Here is a 21,190-nt window from a genome sequence, read left to right on the forward strand (position 1 = left end):
AGACAGGTTCTTATCTCCTGTACCACCAGGGAAGTTCCTCATTGTAGTTTTGATTTGCATTTCTCTGATGATTGTTTATGGTGAGCATCTTTTCTTGTGACTGCTGGCATATTATTTAGTTGGTTCTTTTTTTTTATATTAAGTTGTGTGAGCTGTGTTTTAGTTATTAACCCCTTATCAGTCATATCATTTGCAAATACTCTCTCCCAATCAGTAGGTTTTCTTTTCGTTTTTGTCTGTGGTTTCCTTTGTTATGCAAAAGCTTTTTAATTAGGTTCCAAATATTTATTTTTGCTTTTATTCCTTCTGTTTTAGGAGACAGATCAAAACCAAATATTGCCATGATTATGTCAAAGAGTGTTCTGCCTATGTTTTCTTTTTGGAGCTGTATGGTTTCTAGTCTTAAATTTAGGTCTTTAATCCACTTTATTTTTGTATAAGGTGTGAGAAAATGTTCTAGTTTCATTCTTTTACATGTAGCTGTCCAATTTTCCCTGCATCACTTATTGGAGCTACTCTCTTTTCTTCATCATATATTCTTGCCTCCTTTGTTGTAGATTAGTTGACCACAAGTTCAGTTCAGTTCAGTTCAGTCGCTCAGTCATGTCCGACTCTGCAACCCCATGAATCGCAGCACACCAGGCCTCCCTGTCCATTACCAACTCCTGGAGTTCACTGAGACTCACGTCCATCGAGTCAGTGATGCCATCCAGCCATCTCATCCTCTGTCATCCCCTTCTCCTCCTGCCCCCAATCCCTCCCAGCATCAGAGTCTTTTCCAATGAGTCAACTCTTCGCATGAGGTGGCCAAAGTACTGGAGTTTCAGCTTTAGCATCATTCCTTCCAAAGAAACCCCAGGGCTGGTCTCCTTCAGCTGCATGAGTTTCTTTCTGGGCTCTCGCATGATCTACGTGGCCGTTTGTAGGCCAGATTCATATTGCTTTGACTACTGTAGCTTTGTGACATGGTCTGAAGTCAAGGCCTATGAAACCTCCAGCTCTGTTCTTTTTTTCTCAAGACTGCTTTGACTATTCAGGGTCTTTGTGTTCCCATACAAATTTTAGAATTATCTGTCCTAGTTCTGTGAAGAATGCTGTTGGTATTTTGAGAGGGATTGCACTGAATCTATAGATTGCCTTTAGGTAGTGTGGACATTTTAATAATACTGATTCTTCCAATCTGTGAACATACTATATCTTTCCATCTACCTATCAAATATTTTTGTGAGTGTAGTCTAATTATGTCATTATACCTATGGGAAAACTCAGACCTAAGAGGGTAAGGGACTTAATTGAATATGATAGAGCAAGTAAATGGAGAACCGGGACTACGACCACAGTCTTATCCTCTTAATCTGCCCCTAATAGATATTTTGCCAATATTTATCTTGGATCCAAAAGCCAAAAGGCCTATCTTTTCATAAACTACTACTTGAGCCACCACCGCCACCGTCACCACCGCCATCAACACCACGATTTGCAGGCATTCATTCTTATGTCAGGTGCCCTTCGAGGTGCTTCACACACCACATATAGTTTACAATACTTAGGACCATCCTGCCAGGTAGGTCTTAGTAACTCATTGTCCATATGAAGAAATGGAAGCATAGAGAATTCAGGTCAATGGCCCAAGTCACCTTACATGCCCACAGGTGGCAAGGCTGGGCCTGGAATCTGAACCACACAGGGCTGTGTGCTGGAAAGTGTGTGGGTTTCAGCTTTAAAATGTTCCTGAGTCTGAATTCCTGCCCCACCGGTTATGAACCAAGTTATGTTGTGCAGCGTGTTCAGCCTTCTGAGCCTCAGGGTCCTCACTTGGGAATCAGAAGGGCCCTACTTCCCCTACCGGATTGCTGGGAGGATTGTGATGGCCATCTTATGTCATTCTGATAAGCTCCTAAGTAGCAATTGCTTTCTCTTCATTTTATAGACGAAGAATTGAGGCCCAGAGAGTTTCTGTAATTTGATCCATATTCTAACTGGTCACATGGCTTCTGAGTACTGACGGCAGAAATTGAAGCCGGTTATGACTGGTTCTGAACTGCATGCTCTTGCTCTGCCGTGCTGCCTAAAGCACATGGCTCAGTGGTGAATCACGGGGCCCCACGAATTCCCTGGTGGCTCAGACGGCAAAGACTCTGCCTGCAGTGCAGCAGGCCTGGGTCAGGAAGATCCCCTGGAGAAGGGAATGGCAACCCACTCCAGTATTCTTGCCTGGAGAAGTCCATGGACAGAGGAGCCTGGTGGGCTAGAGTCCATGGGGTCCCAAAGAGTCAGCCAGGACTGAGTGACTCATGTAACACTATCTTCCCCTCCATTTCCTCTAAAGGATTCTGAGAAAGATTATAGATGTAGGGGCCCACAGGTTGGAAACTTGGACAGAGCAGAACAAATTATAATTCTTAGAGAATTGCCGCTAGCTTGATTTATAGTAAAAAAAAAGAAAAAAAAATTAGGATTAATTTAAGGAGAGTAGAGTCCTCTTATTCTATGATTGGTAGTTGATTGGTTAAAGTTGTTAAATTTGGAGTATCTGAAAAATTGTACATACTTTTCTTAGGCATTTTACCTTGAATTATAAATGTAAATCCTCTCAAAAATCCTTTCTTTTTTTTTTTAAGTTCCTGTCTGAAGGTTTTCTAACATCTGGATTGTCTCTGGATCTGATACTCTTGACAATGGGTCATAATTTTTTTCTTTCTTTTGTATGTGTCTTGTAATTTTTTCCTGAATGCTGGACACTGTGTGTAGAATTACAGAAACTGGGGTGACCCGGACATGTCTCGTGTCCTGTCAGGCTGTTCCTGTGGGAAGCGGAGTCCTTCCGGTCAGTTGGTGAGCTGGGTTGAGTCGGTTTGTTGCTATAGCAACCTCAGCACACCGCACTGCAGCTTTCAGATCCCCCTGGAGAGCGCAGTTCCCTTGTGCACAGTGAGCGGCCTGGTGTGCGTGCGGGAGGGCGGTCTGCAGTGTCCCTGCTCCGCCCTTATCACTGATCAACCCCTGCTCACCTGTAGCCCTCCTGGCGCTCTGGCTCCTTCCGCCCTGGTGGAGGTGCTTGTCACTCGGTGCTGCCCCATGGTGGGAGGCAGTGTCACTCTGGTCCAGCTTCGGGCTCAGCCAGGCCTGTGCCACTGAGCCTGGGGGGTGGCAGTGGGGTTTTCTCAGCATTCCTAGGCCTTCTTCCCGTGGCAGCCGCGCTCTGACCTGGCATCTGCCCTGGTGTTCGGAAGAAGCAAGTCTCCTGCCCTAAGAGTGCCTTCCTTCCTGGGAGCAAAGGAGTCTTGCTTCCACCCTGCCCTCCCCTACCATCAATTGGTCTTTCCCTGTGTCCTGCAGGCGGGAGGGTTTCCAGCCTCTTCTCCATGATCAGTTGGGTTTTGCTTCTCCTCCCAGCCTGGAAGAAGCAGTGGCGTGTTGCCTTGGCCATGGGGCTCTGAGGCTTTGCCTTGTCTCAAAGGAACGTCCAGGGAAATATATGGACTTTGTGTGTGTCAGCTCACCACCTCCTGCCCACCTGCCCTCAAGGGGACTTTCTCTAGGTACCTGCCCTGCCCCAGTCTCTTTCATAATCACCCCATGGAAGCTTCCAGCAAATACAAGCCCCTCCATGATTCTGGGCTGTCATGTAGCCCATGGGGACATGCTAGTCCAGACTCGGGCTTTAAGGCGCTGTGAACACTTGCAGTGCTTTCTTTCTGCCTGACCACCAAAGGGGAACAGCTAGTGTGTCCTTGCCTCACCTCAGCAGCGTGCTGCCACTGGAAGAGGTTGCTTTGTGGTCTCAGCTCTCCGATGCATCCAGGAAAAGCAATAATGTCGCCTGTTATCTGACCGCTTCTCCATTCAAGGGGGCAGCACTAGTTTGGAGAGTCCTGAGTCCTCATTTTCCACCCAACAATCCGAATGTCAGTTCAGTTCAGTTGTTCAGTCGTGTCCGACTCTCTGTGATCCCATGGACTGCTGCACGCCAGGCTTCCTTGTCCATCACTGACTCCTGCAGCTTGCTCAAACTTATGTGCATCGAGTCAGTGATGCCATCCAACCATCTCATCTTCTGTCATCCTGTTCTCCTGCCTTCAATTTTTCCCAGCATCAGGGTCTTTTCCAATGAGTCAGTTCTTCGCATCAGGTGGCCAAAGTATTGGAGTTTCAGCTTCAGCATCAGTCCTTCCGATGAATATTCAGGATTGATTTCCTTCAGGATTGACTGGTTTGATCTCCTTGCAGTCCAAGGGACTCTCAAGAGTCTTCTCCAACACCACAGTTCAAAAGCATGAATTCTTCAGCACTCAGGTTTCTTTATGGTCCAACTCTCATATCCATACATGAGTACTGAAAAAACCATAGCTTTGACTAGATGGACCTTTGTCAACAAAGTAATATCTCTACTTTTAAATATGCTCTCTAGGTTGGTCATAGCTTTTCTTATAAGGAGCAAGCATCTTTTAATTTCACGGCTGCAGTCACCATTTGCAGTGATTTTGGAGCCCAAGAAAATAAAGTCTGTCACTGTTTCCATTGTTTCCCCATCTATTTGTTGTGAAGTGATGGGACCAGATTCCATGATCTTAGTTTTCTGGATGTTGAGTCTTAAACCAGCTTTTTCACTCTCCTCTTTCACTTCATCAAGAGGCTCTTTAGTTCCTCTTTGCTTTCTGCCATAAGGGTGGTGTCATCTGCATAGCTGAGGTTATTGATATTTCTTCCAGCAATCTTGATTCCAGCCTGTGCTTCATCCACCCCAGCGTTTCTCATGATGTACTCTGCATATTAGATAAGCAGGGTGACAGTATACAGCCTTGACATACTCCTTTCCCAATTTGGAGCCAGTCCATTGTTCCATGTCCGGTTCTAACTGTTGCTACCTGACCTGCATATAGATTTCCCAGGAGGCAGATAAGGTGGTCTGGTATTATCATCTCTTTAAGAATTTTCCACAGTTTGTTGTGAATGTCAGGGGAATGTCATCCTAATGACAAACGAGCGTAAGTCTCTGGGTAGGAATTTCCCCAGCAACACAGTTCCTGTGGCTTCTAGTTCAGGTTTTATTTCACTAACAAGAATCTGTGGTGTCCACTGAGCACTGATTCCCGCCCCCCCCCCCACCTCCCCGATTCTTATTGTTTTTCTATCAGGACTTCTGGGCTTCCCTGGTGACTCAGATGGTAAAGAATTCTCCTGAATGGAGACCCGAGTTTGATCCCTGGGTCAGGAATGTCCCCTGGAAAAGGGAATGGCAACCCACTTCAGTATTCTTGCCTGGGAAATCCCGAGGACAGAGGAGCCTAGAGTCCATGAGGTCACGTAGAGTCGGACACGACTGAGCAACTAACACTTTCCCTTTCATTAGGGCTTTTAGAGTGGCTGCTCCTACAGTGCGTTCAACAGATACTTTTCATTTGTAAAATAACCCCTCTTTAGTGAGTTTTAAAAAGCATTCAGTTTAGAATCTGTATAAACAACTTTTGTTTCTTGTAGTCATGTTTTGTCTGTTTACATGATGTTTAATTAAGTTATGAAATTACATCAGCAAGGAAAACTGATAGAAAGTAGTTTGGGGACCAACACAAGTGACTCTTGGAGACTGTACAGCTCAGCTGGCGCAAGCTGAAAGAATGGAGACAAAACCACAAAAAAGGGTGCTTCTGGTGTGTTGGTAACAAAACACTGGAAGAGTGTATTTTGCCCTGACCACATACTTGTTGGGACAAAACTGGGCTTTTCTAGATCTTGAACATTTGATTATTACCTTTCCAATGATTATGTATTGGGAAACATCTGAATTTTGCAGATTTTAGCTTCATTTCTTTTCAGGTTTTTTCTTTTTTCTTTTGGCCATGCCACAGGGCTTGTGGGATCTTAGTTCCCCAACCAGGAATCAAACCCATGCACCCTGCATTTGGAAGTGCAGAGGCAACCACTGGACCACCAGGGAAATAGCAAGGTTTTTTTGTTTGTTTGTTTTTTAAATGACAAATGCTACATGCTCACATACTGTAAAAATGACTCCGGATCACATCTCCTACACAAGAAACGGTCAAATCTGGTTATATTTATAGGAACTAGAATTTTTTGGCTTGATAGTGTTATAAACTCTGTCCTTTTATGGTTTTCTGGGGAGAGGAGGGCTGGCAAAGGGGTGAAAGCGGATGTTTTCATATTGTTTCATTGTTAGACAATAAATAGCTTTGTTTAAAAATGTTAAGATACTCTCTTAAAAATTCAAGGAAGTTCAGAGTATACACAGGAAAAATTCTTCCTGCTCCACTCTGCTCCTGGTCTCACTCTGTGTCCACAGGGGACCATGGTCCATAGCTGAGCCTTCTATTGTCACACGAGGGAGCAAAATGGGACTTTGATTTGCATGCTCACGGGAGTGTCTATGCGGTCACATGGACCTCAGCGCAGACAAAAGATGTGATTCAAACATCCTCAAGGCCAACATTCCTCAAACGGAGAGCAGACACGAAGTGTGCTTTTCAGGAGAGTCTTAGTGAGGGAATGACCACATACTCTGACTCTGCAGGTATCTCGGCTGTGTTCCCTGCCTCTCCCGTCTTGGATTTACCAGCGGTGGCAACACAGCTGCCTGTCTGTCTTTGTCTCGGGCCCAGTGGCCCCCTCCCAGCCCCGTCCCGTGATCAGAGAGGCCACTGGGCTTTGAGCCCTTATTCCACTGGCATCTTTGTCAGGGATTCCAAGTTCCAGAGACCCCACAAGTCCCACTGCTCCTGTGCAATGCAAGAGCCTGCTTTCTCTAAGGCACTTGAAATGATTGACGGGCCAGCCTGCCCCAGGCACAGACTTGGCTGTAGGTGGTCTAACAGTGAAATGGAATCCCTGGTGTGGATGGGTGTGAGCTGGTGCTGGGGAAAGTCAAGGGCCAGACTGGTCCCGGAGGTTTTCTCAAGAATCGCGTCCTGTGTAGCGTTTGCTTGGGCTCTTTTCTGGAAGAGTGAGCTAGTGCCAATGAGAATCTTGGTGCAAGCCCATGTGTCCTCCTGCAGGGAAGCCACTCCAGTCAATTCAAGGAAAACTGTTCAAATGAAGGGAAACCACACCAAGGGTTGATTCAAATTGTATTAAATACAGGAAAAGGAGTTTTTCCCTCTGGGATACTTGGTGACATACTGGAGACATGGAAACTACCTTTGATAAGTTCCCGTAAAGGCAGCTTGGCTTTCAAATATCTGAAGCATCAATCCCTTTACTGAACCACAAACCGAAGGATTTAGGCATGTTGATGGAGGAGGTGAACTGCAGAAGGAAGTGCTCTGTGAAACTGAAAGGTACGGGATTGTGGCTGCCTGACGGGATTGTTGAAATGCACGTTCCCTCAAGTGTTAAGTTGAGACGCGCACATCGTGGACACGCCAGAAGGAATATGGTGAACTCCAGGACACGAGGCAGTGGCATGGTTTGGGTCCCCAAATTGACATCTAGAGCAGCCAGATGAAGGTGTGAACCAAGGAGTGGGCAGGTCACGTTCATCCTGATGTCAAAGAACAGCAAACCCATTTCAGCCAATCAGGCTGCTGGAAGATGGGCTCGCGGAAGTGTCTTTGTCAGAGAAGTGACACTTAACCTTGGCAACTGACCAACTAATTTAGTTCTGACATTTTTGATGAAAGTATTTTCAAGATACAATTGTCTGCCTTTCAGTTCAGTGCACACCAAATCTAAGTCGACTCAGGGTTCTCTGTTCCATCATTCAGGATCAGTTGTCCTCAGAGACGACCTTTGGTCCCCCGTCCTTGCCTAAAGGAACCCGATGACCTGACTGGGGGCTCAGGTTGTCAGGAGTGGCCACTACTGAGGGTGACAGGGCTGCTCAGATACGCTCTGCTCCAGCACACCTGCGGGGCGTAACCATTCCTTGGGGAGCACAGCTGGCATGGCCAGGTCATGGTTGATCTTCTGTGTCCATTTGGCCAGAAAGTGGTACCCAGTGATTTGGTGAAATGCTAATCTAAGCGTTGCTGGGAAGGTGTTTTGTAGATGTGGTTCACACCTACAGGAAGATGACTCAGTCTAGGGGATTCCCTCCATAAAGTGGGTAGCCCTCATCCAATCAGCTGAAAGGTCTTCAGAGCAAAGCCAGATTTCCACAGGAAGGAGAGGCTTAGCTTCAGCCAGCCACTGCCTGAGTTCCCAACTTGCCCTGAGATTTCAGACTGGCTCATACCCACGAGTCCTTAAGATCAGTCTCCCACCTTCTCTCCCTCCCCCTCTGTCTCTCCTCCTGTTTCTATCTTTAGCTCTATATATTTCTCTGTCTCATCTCTCTATCTCTCTGTTTATCTCTATCTCCATCTGTCTCTTTTCCTCTGTCTCTTCATCTCTGTCTCTATCATCTCACCTCTTCCTGGTTCTGTTTCTCTGGAGAACCTGACTGACATGGGTAGCTGTCTCCAGTGTTTGAGGCTGGGGGTGAGGAGGTGATATGTAGCTGGAGAAAAGTCTAGTCCTCTCCCAATTCCAGTCACTGAAGAACTGAATAAGCAAGGTCCTCCCATTTTCAGGGCAGAGCGGTATGAGGGTGAAGGTGAAGGACAGACACCAACATTCTCACGTCAGTGTATTGATACCACATCCCGAGCACTGCGCTAAACTCTGCTCAGAACAAAATGCCTCAAGCTCTTCCACACCCATGGACCACACACATGGACCACAGTCTTGTCTAACTCAATGAAACTATGAGCCATGCTGTGTAGGGCCACCCAAGATGGACGACGGGTCATGGTGGAGAGTTCTGACAAATGTGGTCCCCTGGAGAAGAGAATGGCAAACCACTTCAGTATTCTCGCCTTGAGAACACCATGAATGGCATCGATCCTATCACTTCAGGGCAAATAGATGGGGAAACAATGGAAACAGTAACAGATTTATTTTCCTGGGCTCCAAAATCACTGCAGATGGTGACTGCAACCATGAAATTAGAAGACACTTGCTCCTTGGAAGAAAAGCTATGACCAACCTAGACAGCATATTAAAAAGCAGAGACATCACTTTGCTGACAAAGGTCCATTTAGTCAAAGCTATGGCTTTTCCAGTAGTCATGTATGGATATGATAGTTGGACCATAAAGAAAGCTGAGTACAGAAGAATTGGTGCTTTTGAACTGTGGTGTTGGAGAAGACTCGTGAGAGTCCCTTGGACTGCAAGGAGATCCAACCAGTCCATCCTAAAGGATATCAGTCCTGAATATTCATTGGAAGGACTGATATTGAAGCTGAAACTCCAATACTTTGGCCACCTGATGCGAAGAACTGACTCATTTGAAAAGACCCTGATGCTGGGAAAGATTGAGGGCAGGAGGAGAAGGGGACGACAGAGGATGAGATGGTTGGATGGCATCACCAACTCAATGGACATCAGTTTGGGTAGACTCCGGGAGTTGATGATGGACAGGGAGGCCTGGCATGCTGTTGTTCATGGTTGCAAAGGATTGCATGCATGCAAAGGTTGCAAAGAGTTGTACACGACTGAGTGACTGAACTACTGAACTACTTGTCAAGATGAGTGTTGTCTAAACTAAGGAAGATGGATCTGTCATAGACAGAGCCTGCACGAGGTATTTTATTTTACATGGCTTGTGTAGCTTTAGACATCAAAAAACTCATGGAGAAATCACACACATAAGGAGCCAAAAACAAAACCCACCCACTTTGTAACTTGGTGGTATAACTAAGGGATTCTTGCTCTTGCTACCACAATTCTTTTATTATTATTATTTTAATGGATATTTGGCTGCATCTAGAATTCTTGGTGACAACTTTTGCTGGTGTTTTTTCAGATCTATGAATCCGTCATTCATTTCACTGTCCTCTAGCCTCCATAGTTTCTTCTAGGAAGTTACATTATTTGTAATAGTCTTGTTTCCATATATAATACGAATTTTCTCTTGTTATTTTCAAGACTTTCTATACTTTAATCTTTTAGTTGTTAATTTTTTTTGGCTAGGCCACACGGCATGTGGGATCTTAGTTCCCTGACCAAGAATCAAACCTTGTCCCCTGCATTATTAGCACTGAGTCTTAACCACTGAACCACCAGGACGTCTTGCTGCTGCGTTTCTTAATTTCCATCATCACATGAAGTTTAAAGTAAATCCCCAGCTGAGAAGACATTGTAAGGTCTGGGAGCCGAGCACAGAGAGGCTGACAGTCTACCCAGGAGGACCCACGGAGTCGGATTCTCAGAAACAGTCTTCTACCGTGGACATAACTTCCGCATCCACATGTCTACATATTTCCTTCACACTGCTGTGTCTTCAGAGGCAAGTACTATGTTATGGAAAAGAGCGTGGAAAGATAGAGTAAGAAATGAATCCAGGGCAGGAAAGAAGATGACCAGACCACCCTCTGAGCCCAGGGTGGGGAGATCTCGCTTGCCCCCTGGAATAGTCCAGTCCTCTGCTCAGTGCCTTTTGGGTCCCATCTCAGTAGGTCCTCCCTCAGCTCTGGAGGGACAAGGAGGTCACTATTGTCCATGCTGAAGCCTCATCAGGGCGGGCGAACACTGTGGTTTCTCAAGCAAGGGGTCTGATTCCCTTCTATCATGATCAGAGCACCTGGCACCCCGTCGGCTCTTAATACAGTGGTTGAGTGCTGAGTGACCCGAAGACCGGGTCAGGTGTAAGTCAGCAGGGTTCTTGCAGCAAACAGTACCCACTGCACTCATGGTTTGGATCATTTTATAACCTGCTTTGAGCTGTGCCTGCCTTCCCAAGACCTGAGAAGCATGTAGACACGATGGGGAGTGTTAGGCAAGACTGTCCATTTAGACAGTCCACCGTGACCGACATCAGCTCTGATGCTTTCCAAATGGACCGTGAAGTGAAGTGAAGGGAAAGTCGCTCAGTCATGTCCAACTCGTTGCAACCCCAGGGACTGTAGTCCATGGAATTCTCCAGGCCAGCATAATGGAGTGGGTACCCTTTCCCTTCTCCAGGGGATCTTGCCAACTCAGGGACCAACCTGGGCAGCTGCAGTCCATGGGGTTGCAAAGAGTCGGACACGACTTGGTCCATTTGGAAAGCATCAGAGCTGGTGTGGGTCACGGTGGGTGGTCTGCAGTGAGCGCCCCGCCTAGGCCGAGGTTTCCGTTTGCATGTTCTCTGGTGCTCTGTACCGCCCACGTGCTAATGGCTAATACTCAGCAGGCGATACGGGGAACTAGTCACAGATTCAAGGGTCCCATCGGACCTGTGGGATGGAAGCAACCCTCTTTCTGGTGAAGGAGTATTGTGTTTGGACGGCATCCACACCACAGATGGTTCTGGAGCCCTGGAACTTGTTGCTGGGTTTGTTCACAGCCTTCTAGCATGGGGGAGGGGGACCCAGGTGAAATCTGAAACTTGAGAGCAAGGAGAGGCTTAAGAGGTAGAGCCCCCCCTCCCCCGCCCCCATGGGTCAGTAGCAGGTTTAAGAAGGAGGAAAACTTACTTTCGAGGCCTGTCTTGAGGGGCTGCAAGATGAATAGAGCTCTGCACACCCCCGCCCAACCTGAATTTTCCAAGTTAATGTGGGGGTTGACTGGGTTCTGTGGTGTACACAATCCAGATGGTCTCAGCTCACATTACTCTCTGCAGGCCGCGTCCTTGAATCTGGCTCCTCGTGTGGACTGGGTGGGCAGAAAGGATACAGCAAGCGGAGACGAGGAAGCCTCTGAGTGCCTGGGTCCAGCTGGCAGGCCAGCCTGCGGTCATGTGCTCTCCATGACCTCCTCCCGTGTGAGGACTCAGGCGATCCTGAGGCTTGAGGTGGTTTCCACCAGAAGCCTGTCACGGGCCGGTCATGAAAGACAAAGACAAAAAGGATGGGTGCATTAGAGCGAGTGTGATGCTTGGTGGCCACTGGGGTGGGGGGAGAGGTGGGACCCCAGTTCTTGCACATGTTTTTTGAGATGGACAATAGTGGATTCAGAGTTCTCACCAGCAGTGAAGCTATTAGTTCTGAGATAGAGTTTCCTTGCCCGGAGGCCTCTGGGCTCCTGGAGGAGGTGTTAGCTGCAGAAGGTCGGTCCCTGGCTTGTCAAGGAAAGAGGCTTGCATCGTGTTGCACAGGCATTTCTCATGTTCACTTACCCTGATGAAGAGCTACTTAATTAGAGATACACAGGGAAGCCGAGGGAAGCATGGATATTGTGGTCCTGAGCGTGAAGGGTGCTCATTCTGTGTGCTTGTGGCAAGGGATGCTGGGAAGGAGGGGAGGATAAGGAAGTGGATAGAGGCCTTGGGACTTTGCGGGGAGAGGGTGAACTCTAGGGTGAATGTAAGCAGGGGGACCCGCCACCTCTGGGCCTGTGCTGTTTAGGGCAGAAGTCCCTTACCACATGTGGCCACAAAGCACTTGAACTGTAGCTTGTCTGAATTGCAATGCACTGAAAGGATCCAAGGACAATTGAGAGTCCCTTGGACTGCAGGAGAGCCAACCAGTCCGTCAGAGGAGATCAGTGCTGAATGTTCACTGGAAGCACTGGTGCTGAGGCTGAAGCTCCAATACATTGGTCACCTGATGCGAAGAACTGACTCATTTGACCTGATCACTCATCAGACCGGATGCTGGGAAAGATTGAGGGCAGGAGGAGAAGCGGATGACAGAGGATGAGATGGTTGGTTGGCATCAGTGACTCAATGGACATGAGTTTGAGTGAACTCCGGGAGTTGGTGATGGACAAGGAAGCCTGGCGTGCTGCAGTCCATGGGGTCGCAAAGAGTCAGACACCACTGAGCGACTGAACTGAACTGAAGGGATCCACACTAGCTTCTGAACTCTTAGTATGAAAAGAAGACTGTAAAAGAGCTCATTCATATTTGTGTGTGTGCTCAATCACTCAGTCATGTCCAACTCTTTTGCAACCCCATGGGCTGTAACCCACCAGTTTCCTCTGTCCATGGAATTTTCTGAGCAAGAATATTGGAGTGGGTTGCTATTTCCTCCTCCAGGGGTGTTTTCCTGACACAGGGATCAAACCTGGGTCTCCTGCATTGGCAGACAGGTTCTTTACCTCTGAAACAGCTAGAAAGCCCCTCCAGATTCATATTTATATTGATACCATATTGAAAAGACCCTGATGTTAGGAAAGATTGAGGACCAGAAGAGAAGGGAGTGACAGAGAATGAGATGGTTGGATGGCATCACCAACTCAGCGGACATGAGTGTGAGCAAACTCAGGGAGATGGTGAAGGACAGGGAAGGGTGGCATGCTGCAGTCCATGGGGTCTCAAAGAGTCGGACACAACTCAGCAACTGAACAGCAACAACATTGAAGTGATACTGTTTTGCATATATTTGGAGTAAGTAAAATATTAAAGTTGATCTTAAAAAAATTTTTTTAATGTTTGTATAACCTTGACATGGTGGAAATTTTTTGGAGGGCTGGACTGTAAGGCATGTGAGATCTTAGTTCCCCGAACAGGGATTGAACCTCAGTCCCTGCATTGGATGTGTGGAGTCTTAACCACTGGATTGCCTGGGAAGTCCCTAAAATTAATTTTAAATTAACTACCTTTTTAAATGGAGCTACTCAGAAATCTGAAATTACTTATGTGGCTCTTGGTGTGTTTCTGTAACACGGTGCTGCTTTAAACCATGGGAACAGAGATGTCTCTGCTTCAAAGTCTTGATGGGTTTTTGGCCAGCACAACCAGGCGAGGGCTCCACCTGAGCAACACTTGTTACCTCTGTGCAGATGAAGCAAAGACACTGGATACCTGTGACCTTCTGGCCCCGGGTTGCCCCTGTGGGACCTTGGAGAAACTCCAGGGTTCCCAGGGCACCTGCCAGCTTGAAAAGCCCTGTTCCTGCATCGTGTGTCTGTTCCATGTGCCTGTCTGCTCCGTGCAGTTGGGAAGCGGTTTTCCAGAAGGAAGACCCTCACGCGTCCTATGGGGATGTGACTTGCTTTGTTTCCTGGCCTGTACATCTGAACGTCTTTGATTTAGAACAGGGCTCACCCTGGGGTTTCCTTTGCCTCCCTAGCAGTGCACTTTAGAAGTGATCGTGCAGGACCCGGAGCGTCCCTGATGCTCACTCCTGGGGCAGGAGACAATGGGCAGTGTGGGATGGACCCCACCAGAGGAAGGAAGACCTGGGCTGGGGCCACAGATTTTAGACAAGTCACCCTCCGTATCAGCGCATTGTGTGTGCTCAGTCACTCAGTCGTGTCCGACTTTTTGTGACCCCATGCTCTGTAGCCCACCAGGCTCCTGTGTCCATGGAATTTTCCAGGCAAGAATCCTGGAGCGCTGGAGTGGGTTGCCATTTCCTCCTCCAGGGAATCTTCCCAACTGAGGGATCAAACCCACTTCTCCTGCATAGGCAGGTGGATCAGGATACAACGTAGCTCCGGACCTACATGAGAATTTTTAAATACCCCAAATGATCATGCCCAGAAAAATCCAATTTTGCCTAATGTTTCTGGATTTTCATGCACTGCTTGGAGATGGGGAGGGACAGATCATGTTGAGAGTTCTTGGTAGGGGGACTTCCCTGGAGGTTCAGTGGTTGAAACTTCACCTTCCAATGCAGGGGGTGTGGGTTCGATCCCTGGTCAGGGAGCTAATATCCAACATGCCTTGGGGCCAAAAAACCACAACATAAAAACAGAAGCAATGTTGTAACAAATTCAATAAAAACTAAAAATGATCCACATCAAAAAAAAAATCTTAATAAAAGAGCTTTTGGATTAGGTTAATTGTAAATTCCTTTCATTTGTAAAATGTCACGTAAATGTGGAATTATTAAAGACTAAATTACATCTGTGTTTCCAAATAAGAATTCGCAGTTTCATGGGCTATGGGACAAAAAGCATTAGGGATAAATGGAGTCACAGTTCACTAAGGAAATCTGATGTCACTAACCTGTGTGCAACTGTTAATGCATTTTCCAACTAAAAACAAAAAATCACATTTACAGTTTGGATCTTCATTCTTTCCTGAGGCTAGTTGCTGTCAATCCAATTTGGATTACATAAACTAACTGGCAAAAATCAAGCACACCAGTCACATTAAAACTTTAAACCTTGCAATTCAGTGTCCTGTCAACGTGTTCATATAGACAGGGGCTGGCAGACTTGTTTTTTGAAGGGCAAGGTAGTAAAGATTTAAGGCTTTGAGGACCATATGGTTTCTGTTGCTTGGCTCTTGCAGTTTGTATGAGTGAGCAACCAGAGTCAACATATGGGTGTGGCTGCATTGGAAATTTAAAAAGAAATAATTAAACTTGATTATTGACAAAAAAGAATTAACAATTTCAATGTAACATTTTATCAGTATTAAGTAGGCGTATGTCGTTTGCTGGTAAATATGAAGGTGTCTTGTGAAAAGCTGAAAACTCTTAAAAATGGCAACACTCCAGTTCTGCCAACTGGCAAAACTTTAGGTCAAAAATATCTGCCCTCCATTCTTTGACTGATTAGCTCCTCATTAGCTCAACTATTTACCTACGTTAAGAAAGAGAAATAAAAGTATACTATGCCACAGTTCAATAATTTGAGCACATATTTTCTAAATAGGCTTTTTGTATTTTTACTGAAAAAGTAATCTTGCTATTGTTTTGTGGCTTTTTTTTTCCCCCAGATATTTTAAGAAAGATTATACAGAAGAAGTTTGACCTCTCAAAGGAGTATGATAAGGTAATTTTGGATTGATGTATCTGTTATCAAAAAATGAGTGTGAGCAAAATATTGGCTGACTTGAAAGTTAATCTTTAAATAACCAGTTATCTGTGAATTTAGCTAATATTTTGACTTAGAAGTTTTATGGAATATTGAAACACCTTATACATCCCATTTGAACTACAGCAGAAATTTCAAAGTTGGCATTTAGAGAAATATTCACCTTTTAAGCTGTATTTTATTGAAAATCTAGAAGTTCCTTAAATGAAGTCTTATACTGTTTTTTTTTTAAGCCAAGGAAGGAGATCTCTAACAAATGGAGTGGTTTGAACATCCCTAGAAGCAGGGATGCATACTTGCAACAACCGCATGCACACATGTAGAGGAAAAAGAGTGAATTCTGACCAGAGTGCTTCCACGAGGAGGCGACTCTGGTAAAGAAGATGAGCAGGGCTGGAGCGGGTGGGGAGGTGGCTTTGTGAGTGGTTCAGGCTCTGGGGACCAGTGAGGGGAGGACGGGATGTGAAAGGAGGAAGCCCATAGGTGGAGCTGGTGGGTGAGGGGAGAGGAAGGCCAGGTGAGCTGGGGCCAGGGCAGGGCAGGGCAGGGCCTTGAAGGCCCTGCTCAGGTGAGTGGCCAGTGTTGTCAGAGAGTACCCAGGCCCCTTCATGTCTCTAGTTAACTCCAAGGTTAGGGTTAGGGTTAGGGTGCTGCGAATTTACCCCGTTTGCATCCACGAGATTAACTTCCTTCAAGAGACAAATGTGTTCTTTCGATTCTGGCTTATGATGAATGCCATTTGCCAGTAAAACAAACAGACAAATGTTTGTTGCCGTAAATGTTAGGATAATAAAGATTAGTTGAATCTGTTTGTCAAGCTATTAGTCCTGCAGGGTCAGACTGCCCATTCCAACCTTTCCTGGTATGAAGGTGGTTGTCAAGACAACAATCAAAGAGACCAGCAGGACTTTTATTTATTTAATGGCCAGCACAACAGATGTGAATGAAAGTGTCCCCGGTGGGCGTGAGGGCCCTGTACCAGGAGGGCAGTGAACCGTTCTTGCCTGACGGTGGGAACAATGGCTGCATAGTCTCAATTTGCTGTAAAATGACAGTCAAGACAAAACTGAATGTAAAAGCCAAGAGGAAAGCCTCATTTCATGGGCATTTATGTGTGTAAAAGAAAATGAGCCACTTACTCCCTGGTGCCCCCAGCCTGCTCTAATACCTCAGAAAGCATCTTTATTCTTCAGTTTCCACTGGCTTCATTTATATCTTCCAGACATGATGCCCTGTGTCTGCCTGCCTCCCTGGGCAGAATAAAATGACTGTTGCTTTCATATTTATGTTAAAAATTTGCATGCCATTAGCAGCCCAGCCGGAATGCCAGTTAGCCCTGCAGAGGTATGGGAGGCGATGAGAGGCCGAGCTTCCTCTGGGCCAGGCCTGGGGGGCCTAGGGCCTTGGACCCCAAGGTGACTCTGAGCGGCCTGTTGAGTATGAGCTGGCATTGGCTGCCACCATCCCTGGACGAGTCCTCCGTGGTCGGCTTGATATTAGACCTGGAGTTCCTGTAGACTTGGGGGCCCCTTCGTTCCTGATTTCCTCTCCACCTCAGGTGTCTTTCCAAATGGATAAACACCACTGGGGTGGAGCTGGGGTGGAGAAAGGAGACAGAACTGGGCCCACATGAATGAACGGACTCCTGCCCTAGGCGTGGAACTGGGTCACATTTTCCAGTTATCCAGGGAGAAGGACTTGGTTAAACAAAGACACCCAGGAAGTCAGGGCACCTTGGGAGGGGAGTTTTCTGATTGGCCTTAGTCAGGTAAATGCTCTCTTGAAGCAGGGCCTGAGACAAGGACTTTCGGGCGAGTCACTTATTTGGGAAGTTCCGGGAACCCTGGCTGGGGAGTGGGAGGTGAAACAGGAAGGAGGGCAGCCTACAGAGGGTGTGTCATTCCACCACCCACCACAGGGGGCGACAGAGCTCCATCCCGTAGAGCAGCTGCACTGGACCCTGTAGACACGGCAGCGTGGGACCAGCCCACCAGAAGGTGTGGGGGCTGAGCGCTGTATGCACTGAGAGACTGAAGAGGCACCTTCAGGGCTATTTGGGGCAGGGGCAGTGTTAATCCCTCAGCACTCTGAGCTTACATGGTTTTGGAAGATGCCTTCGAGCACAGGTACCAGTAGTAAGACGTCTGGGGAGGCACATGGAGATGGCTAAGGTCCCGGGACTCGGGTGGACTCCACAGCATCCTCTATACTGGCCATGCCCGTTGGGTGTAACCTGCACAGTCACACAGGTACCCTCTGTCCAGCTGAACGGCCCTTGGGAGTTCTTCAGCTGTCCATGTCCTGAGCTCGTTTCATCTCCTGGTGAGCCCACAGAAGCCGCGGCCGCTGAGTTGGTGGTCTCCGGACAGGGGCTCTTTCAGTGAACTTCATCCCTTGGGAAGTTGGAAGCTGTCAATAGGTATAGACCTTTTGTTCCAAGGGGCAGCCTTGACTCTGGATGGAAATATGACTCCTTCCCATGGAACTGCCTCCTTCTTCCACGTCAGCTGAACGTGCAAAGTAGTACTTTAAAATCTGTGGTCTCATTCTCCTCCGGAGATTTTTTAAAATATTTTTTCTCCCTTTGTTTAATGTATTCACTTAATGAGTATTTGCAGAGTGCACGCTAGAAGCAATGCATAATAGGAGGACATGCATGTGAAAGTTATGCCTTTACTCCAAGAATTTGCAGTTGGTGAGAAGGAGGTCGTGGGGTTAGACTTGTGTATGCTTGGACACTGTGAGCTGAATTGTGTCCAAAACTCATATGCTGAAGTGCTAATCCCCTGTGGCTCAGAATGGGATTGTATTTAGAGGTAAGGTCTTTAAAAGGGTGATTACGTCAAAATGGGGTCATTCAGGTGGGTGTTAATCTAGTCTGACTGGTCTCCTTCTAAGAAGAGATTAGGACACAGAGAAAGGACTGTGTGGAGACAGGAAGAAGATGGCCATCTGCAAGCCAAGGAGAGAGGCATTAAAAGAAACTAACCCAGACCACACCTTGACCTTTGACTTTCCAGCCTCCAGAACTATGAGAAAATAAATTTCTATTCTTCAAGCCACCCAGCCCTGGTATTTGGTTATAGCAGCCCTAGCCGACTGGTGCAGTAGATGCCTGCAAGGCAAGATGGAGAGGGATACGCATGCCATGAGAAGTTCAGATCCAGGGCTGTGAACATGCTGAGGATGGAAAGTGTACCGACACTTGGGGAAATCAAGAAAGCCTCCAGAGTGGCGCTGGCGTGTAAACTGAGACTTAAAGGCAAAGGGGCAATGAGAAATAAAGCTGCGAGAGCCCATGAGAAATAAAGCTCTGCTTCCATTTGCAAACCTGGCTCGAAGCACAAAGCTTCTCCTCTGCTTCTTTTATTTTTAAGATTTTTTTTTTTTTTTTTGATGTGGACTGTCTTTACTGAATTTGTTACACGATTGTTGAACACTATAACTTCTGCTGTTTCTGTACTGGTTTTTTGGCTGTGAGGGATGTTGGGTGCTAGATTCCCGACTGGGAATGGAACCCGCATCTCCTGCATTGAGAGGTCCAGTCTTAGCCACTGGACCGCCAAGAAGTCCCTTCACTGCTTCTTGAATCATGAACTGTCACCTTCCACTTTGTGATAATAAGAGTCATCATTTCTTGTCTGCCATGTTCCAAGCACTGGATTAGCAGGGTTTTTTTTATTGTTTCTAATCCTCATAACACCTGTCCATGACAATCCTGCACTCAGAGAGTCTAGGGAACTGAGGTCACCCAAAGACTGGATGGCGACTCTGGGGTCTGTACCCAGGCCAGACTAACTCTGAGCACATCAACAAAAGTGAGGCTCACTCCAGGTCAGCGCGCTGTCCTCCTAAGGTGACTCATTGGAAGCAGTGGCTTCCATTCGAGAATCATGAGCTGTGAGCACGGAGGGTGAGCGCCCCTGAGCTGCGCCTTTTACCTATGAAACCATGAAAGATTACTGTGTGTAATTCCCCAGGCAAGAAATGGTCAGGCAGAAGTGGAAGACCTGGATCGGAAGAGAATTTGGAGTTATGGAGCCGTGAGGAAATATGAGGACCAGACCGATGAAGCTATAGAAATCCGAGAAACAACTTGAATAACCCTCTTTTTTTTTTTTTTTTTAACGTGTGTTTGGGTTTTTATTCTTTTTTTTTAATTTATTTTTATTGAAGAATAATTGCTTTACAGAATTTTGCTATTTTCTGTCAAACCTCAACATGAATCAGCCATAGGTATACATAAATCCCCTCCCTTTTGAAACTCGCTCCCATTGAATAACCCTCATTTGCTAGCACTTGCGTAGTACAGGCTCCGTGGCAGGCACCCGAGAACGTGCTTTGCAAATAGTAAGTCTTAGTGTTCACACTACCCACAGCAGACGTGTTTCAGTTCAGTTCAGTCACTCAGTCATGTCCGACTCTTTGCGACCCCATGAATTGCAGCACGCCAGGCCCCCCTGTCCATCACCAACTCCCAGAGTTCACTCAGACCCACGTCCATCGAGTCAGTGATGCCATCCAGCCATCTCATTCTCTGTCATCGCCTTCTCCTCCTGCCCACAATCCCTCCCAGCATCAGAGTCTTTTCCAATGAGTTAACTCTTGGCATGAGGTGGCCAAAGTACTGGAGTTTCAGCTTTGGCATCATTCCTTCCAAAGAAATCCCAGGGCTGATCTCCTTCAGAATGGACTGGTTGGATCTCTTTGCAGTCCAAGGGACTCTCAAGAGTCTTCTCCAACACCACAGTTCAAAAGCGTCAATTCTTCTGTGCTCAGCCTTCTTCACAGTCCAACTCTCACACCCATACATGACCACAGGAAAAACCATAGCCTTGACTAGATGGACCTTTGTTGGCAAAGTAATGTCTCTGCTTTTGAATATGCTATCTAGGTTGGTCATAACTTTTCTTCCAAGGAGTAAGCGTCTTTTAATTTCATGACTGCAGTCACCATCTGCAGTGATTTTGGAGCCCCCAAAAATAATGTCAGCCACTGTTTCCACTGTTTCCCCATCTATTTCCCACGAAGTGATGGGACCAGATGCCATGATCTTCGTTTTCTGAATGTTGAGCTTTAAGCCAACTTTTTCACTCTCCTCTTTCACCTTCATCAAGAGGCTTTTTAGTTCCTCTTCACTTTCTGCCATCAGGGTGGTGTCATCTGCATATCTGAGGTTATTGATATTTCTCCCGGCAATCTTGATTCCAGCTTGTGCTTCTTCCAGCCCAGCATTTCTCATGATGTACTCTGCATAGAAGTTAAATAAGCAGGGTGACAACATTCGGCCTTGACATACTCCTTTTCCTATTTTTAACCAGTCTGTTGTTCCGTGTCCAGTTTTAACTGTTGCTTCCTGACCTGCATACAAATTTCTCAAGAGGCTGGTCAGGTGGTCTGGTATTCCCATCTCTTTCAGAATTTTCCACAGTTTATTGTGATCCACACAGTCAAAGGCTTTGGCATAGTCAAGAAAGCAGAAATAGATGTTTTTCTGGAACTCTCT

The 21,190-nt window shown here is 46.6% G+C and overlaps 1 protein-coding gene across 10 annotated transcripts in view; it reads left to right on the top strand.

Annotated features, from left to right (window-relative positions):
• PROM1 (prominin 1) overlaps window positions 1–21,190 on the top strand; it is a 147,853-nt gene that overhangs the window by 56,262 nt on the left and 70,401 nt on the right. For 9 of the 10 annotated variants that reach the window (XM_025289660.3, XM_025289663.3, XM_025289666.3 and 6 more), the window contains one exon: window positions 15,587–15,642. The exons of the other annotated variant lie outside the window; for it this stretch is intronic. In XM_025289660.3, the coding sequence (XP_025145445.2) occupies window positions 15,587–15,642 (56 nt within the window). The remainder of the gene's footprint in view (window positions 1–15,586; window positions 15,643–21,190) is intronic. 10 annotated transcript variants of the gene reach the window in all.

The sequence above is a fragment of the Bubalus bubalis genome, chromosome 7 (assembly GCF_019923935.1).
Source record: "Bubalus bubalis isolate 160015118507 breed Murrah chromosome 7, NDDB_SH_1, whole genome shotgun sequence".
In the NCBI taxonomy this organism is placed as follows: domain Eukaryota; kingdom Metazoa; phylum Chordata; class Mammalia; order Artiodactyla; family Bovidae; genus Bubalus; species Bubalus bubalis.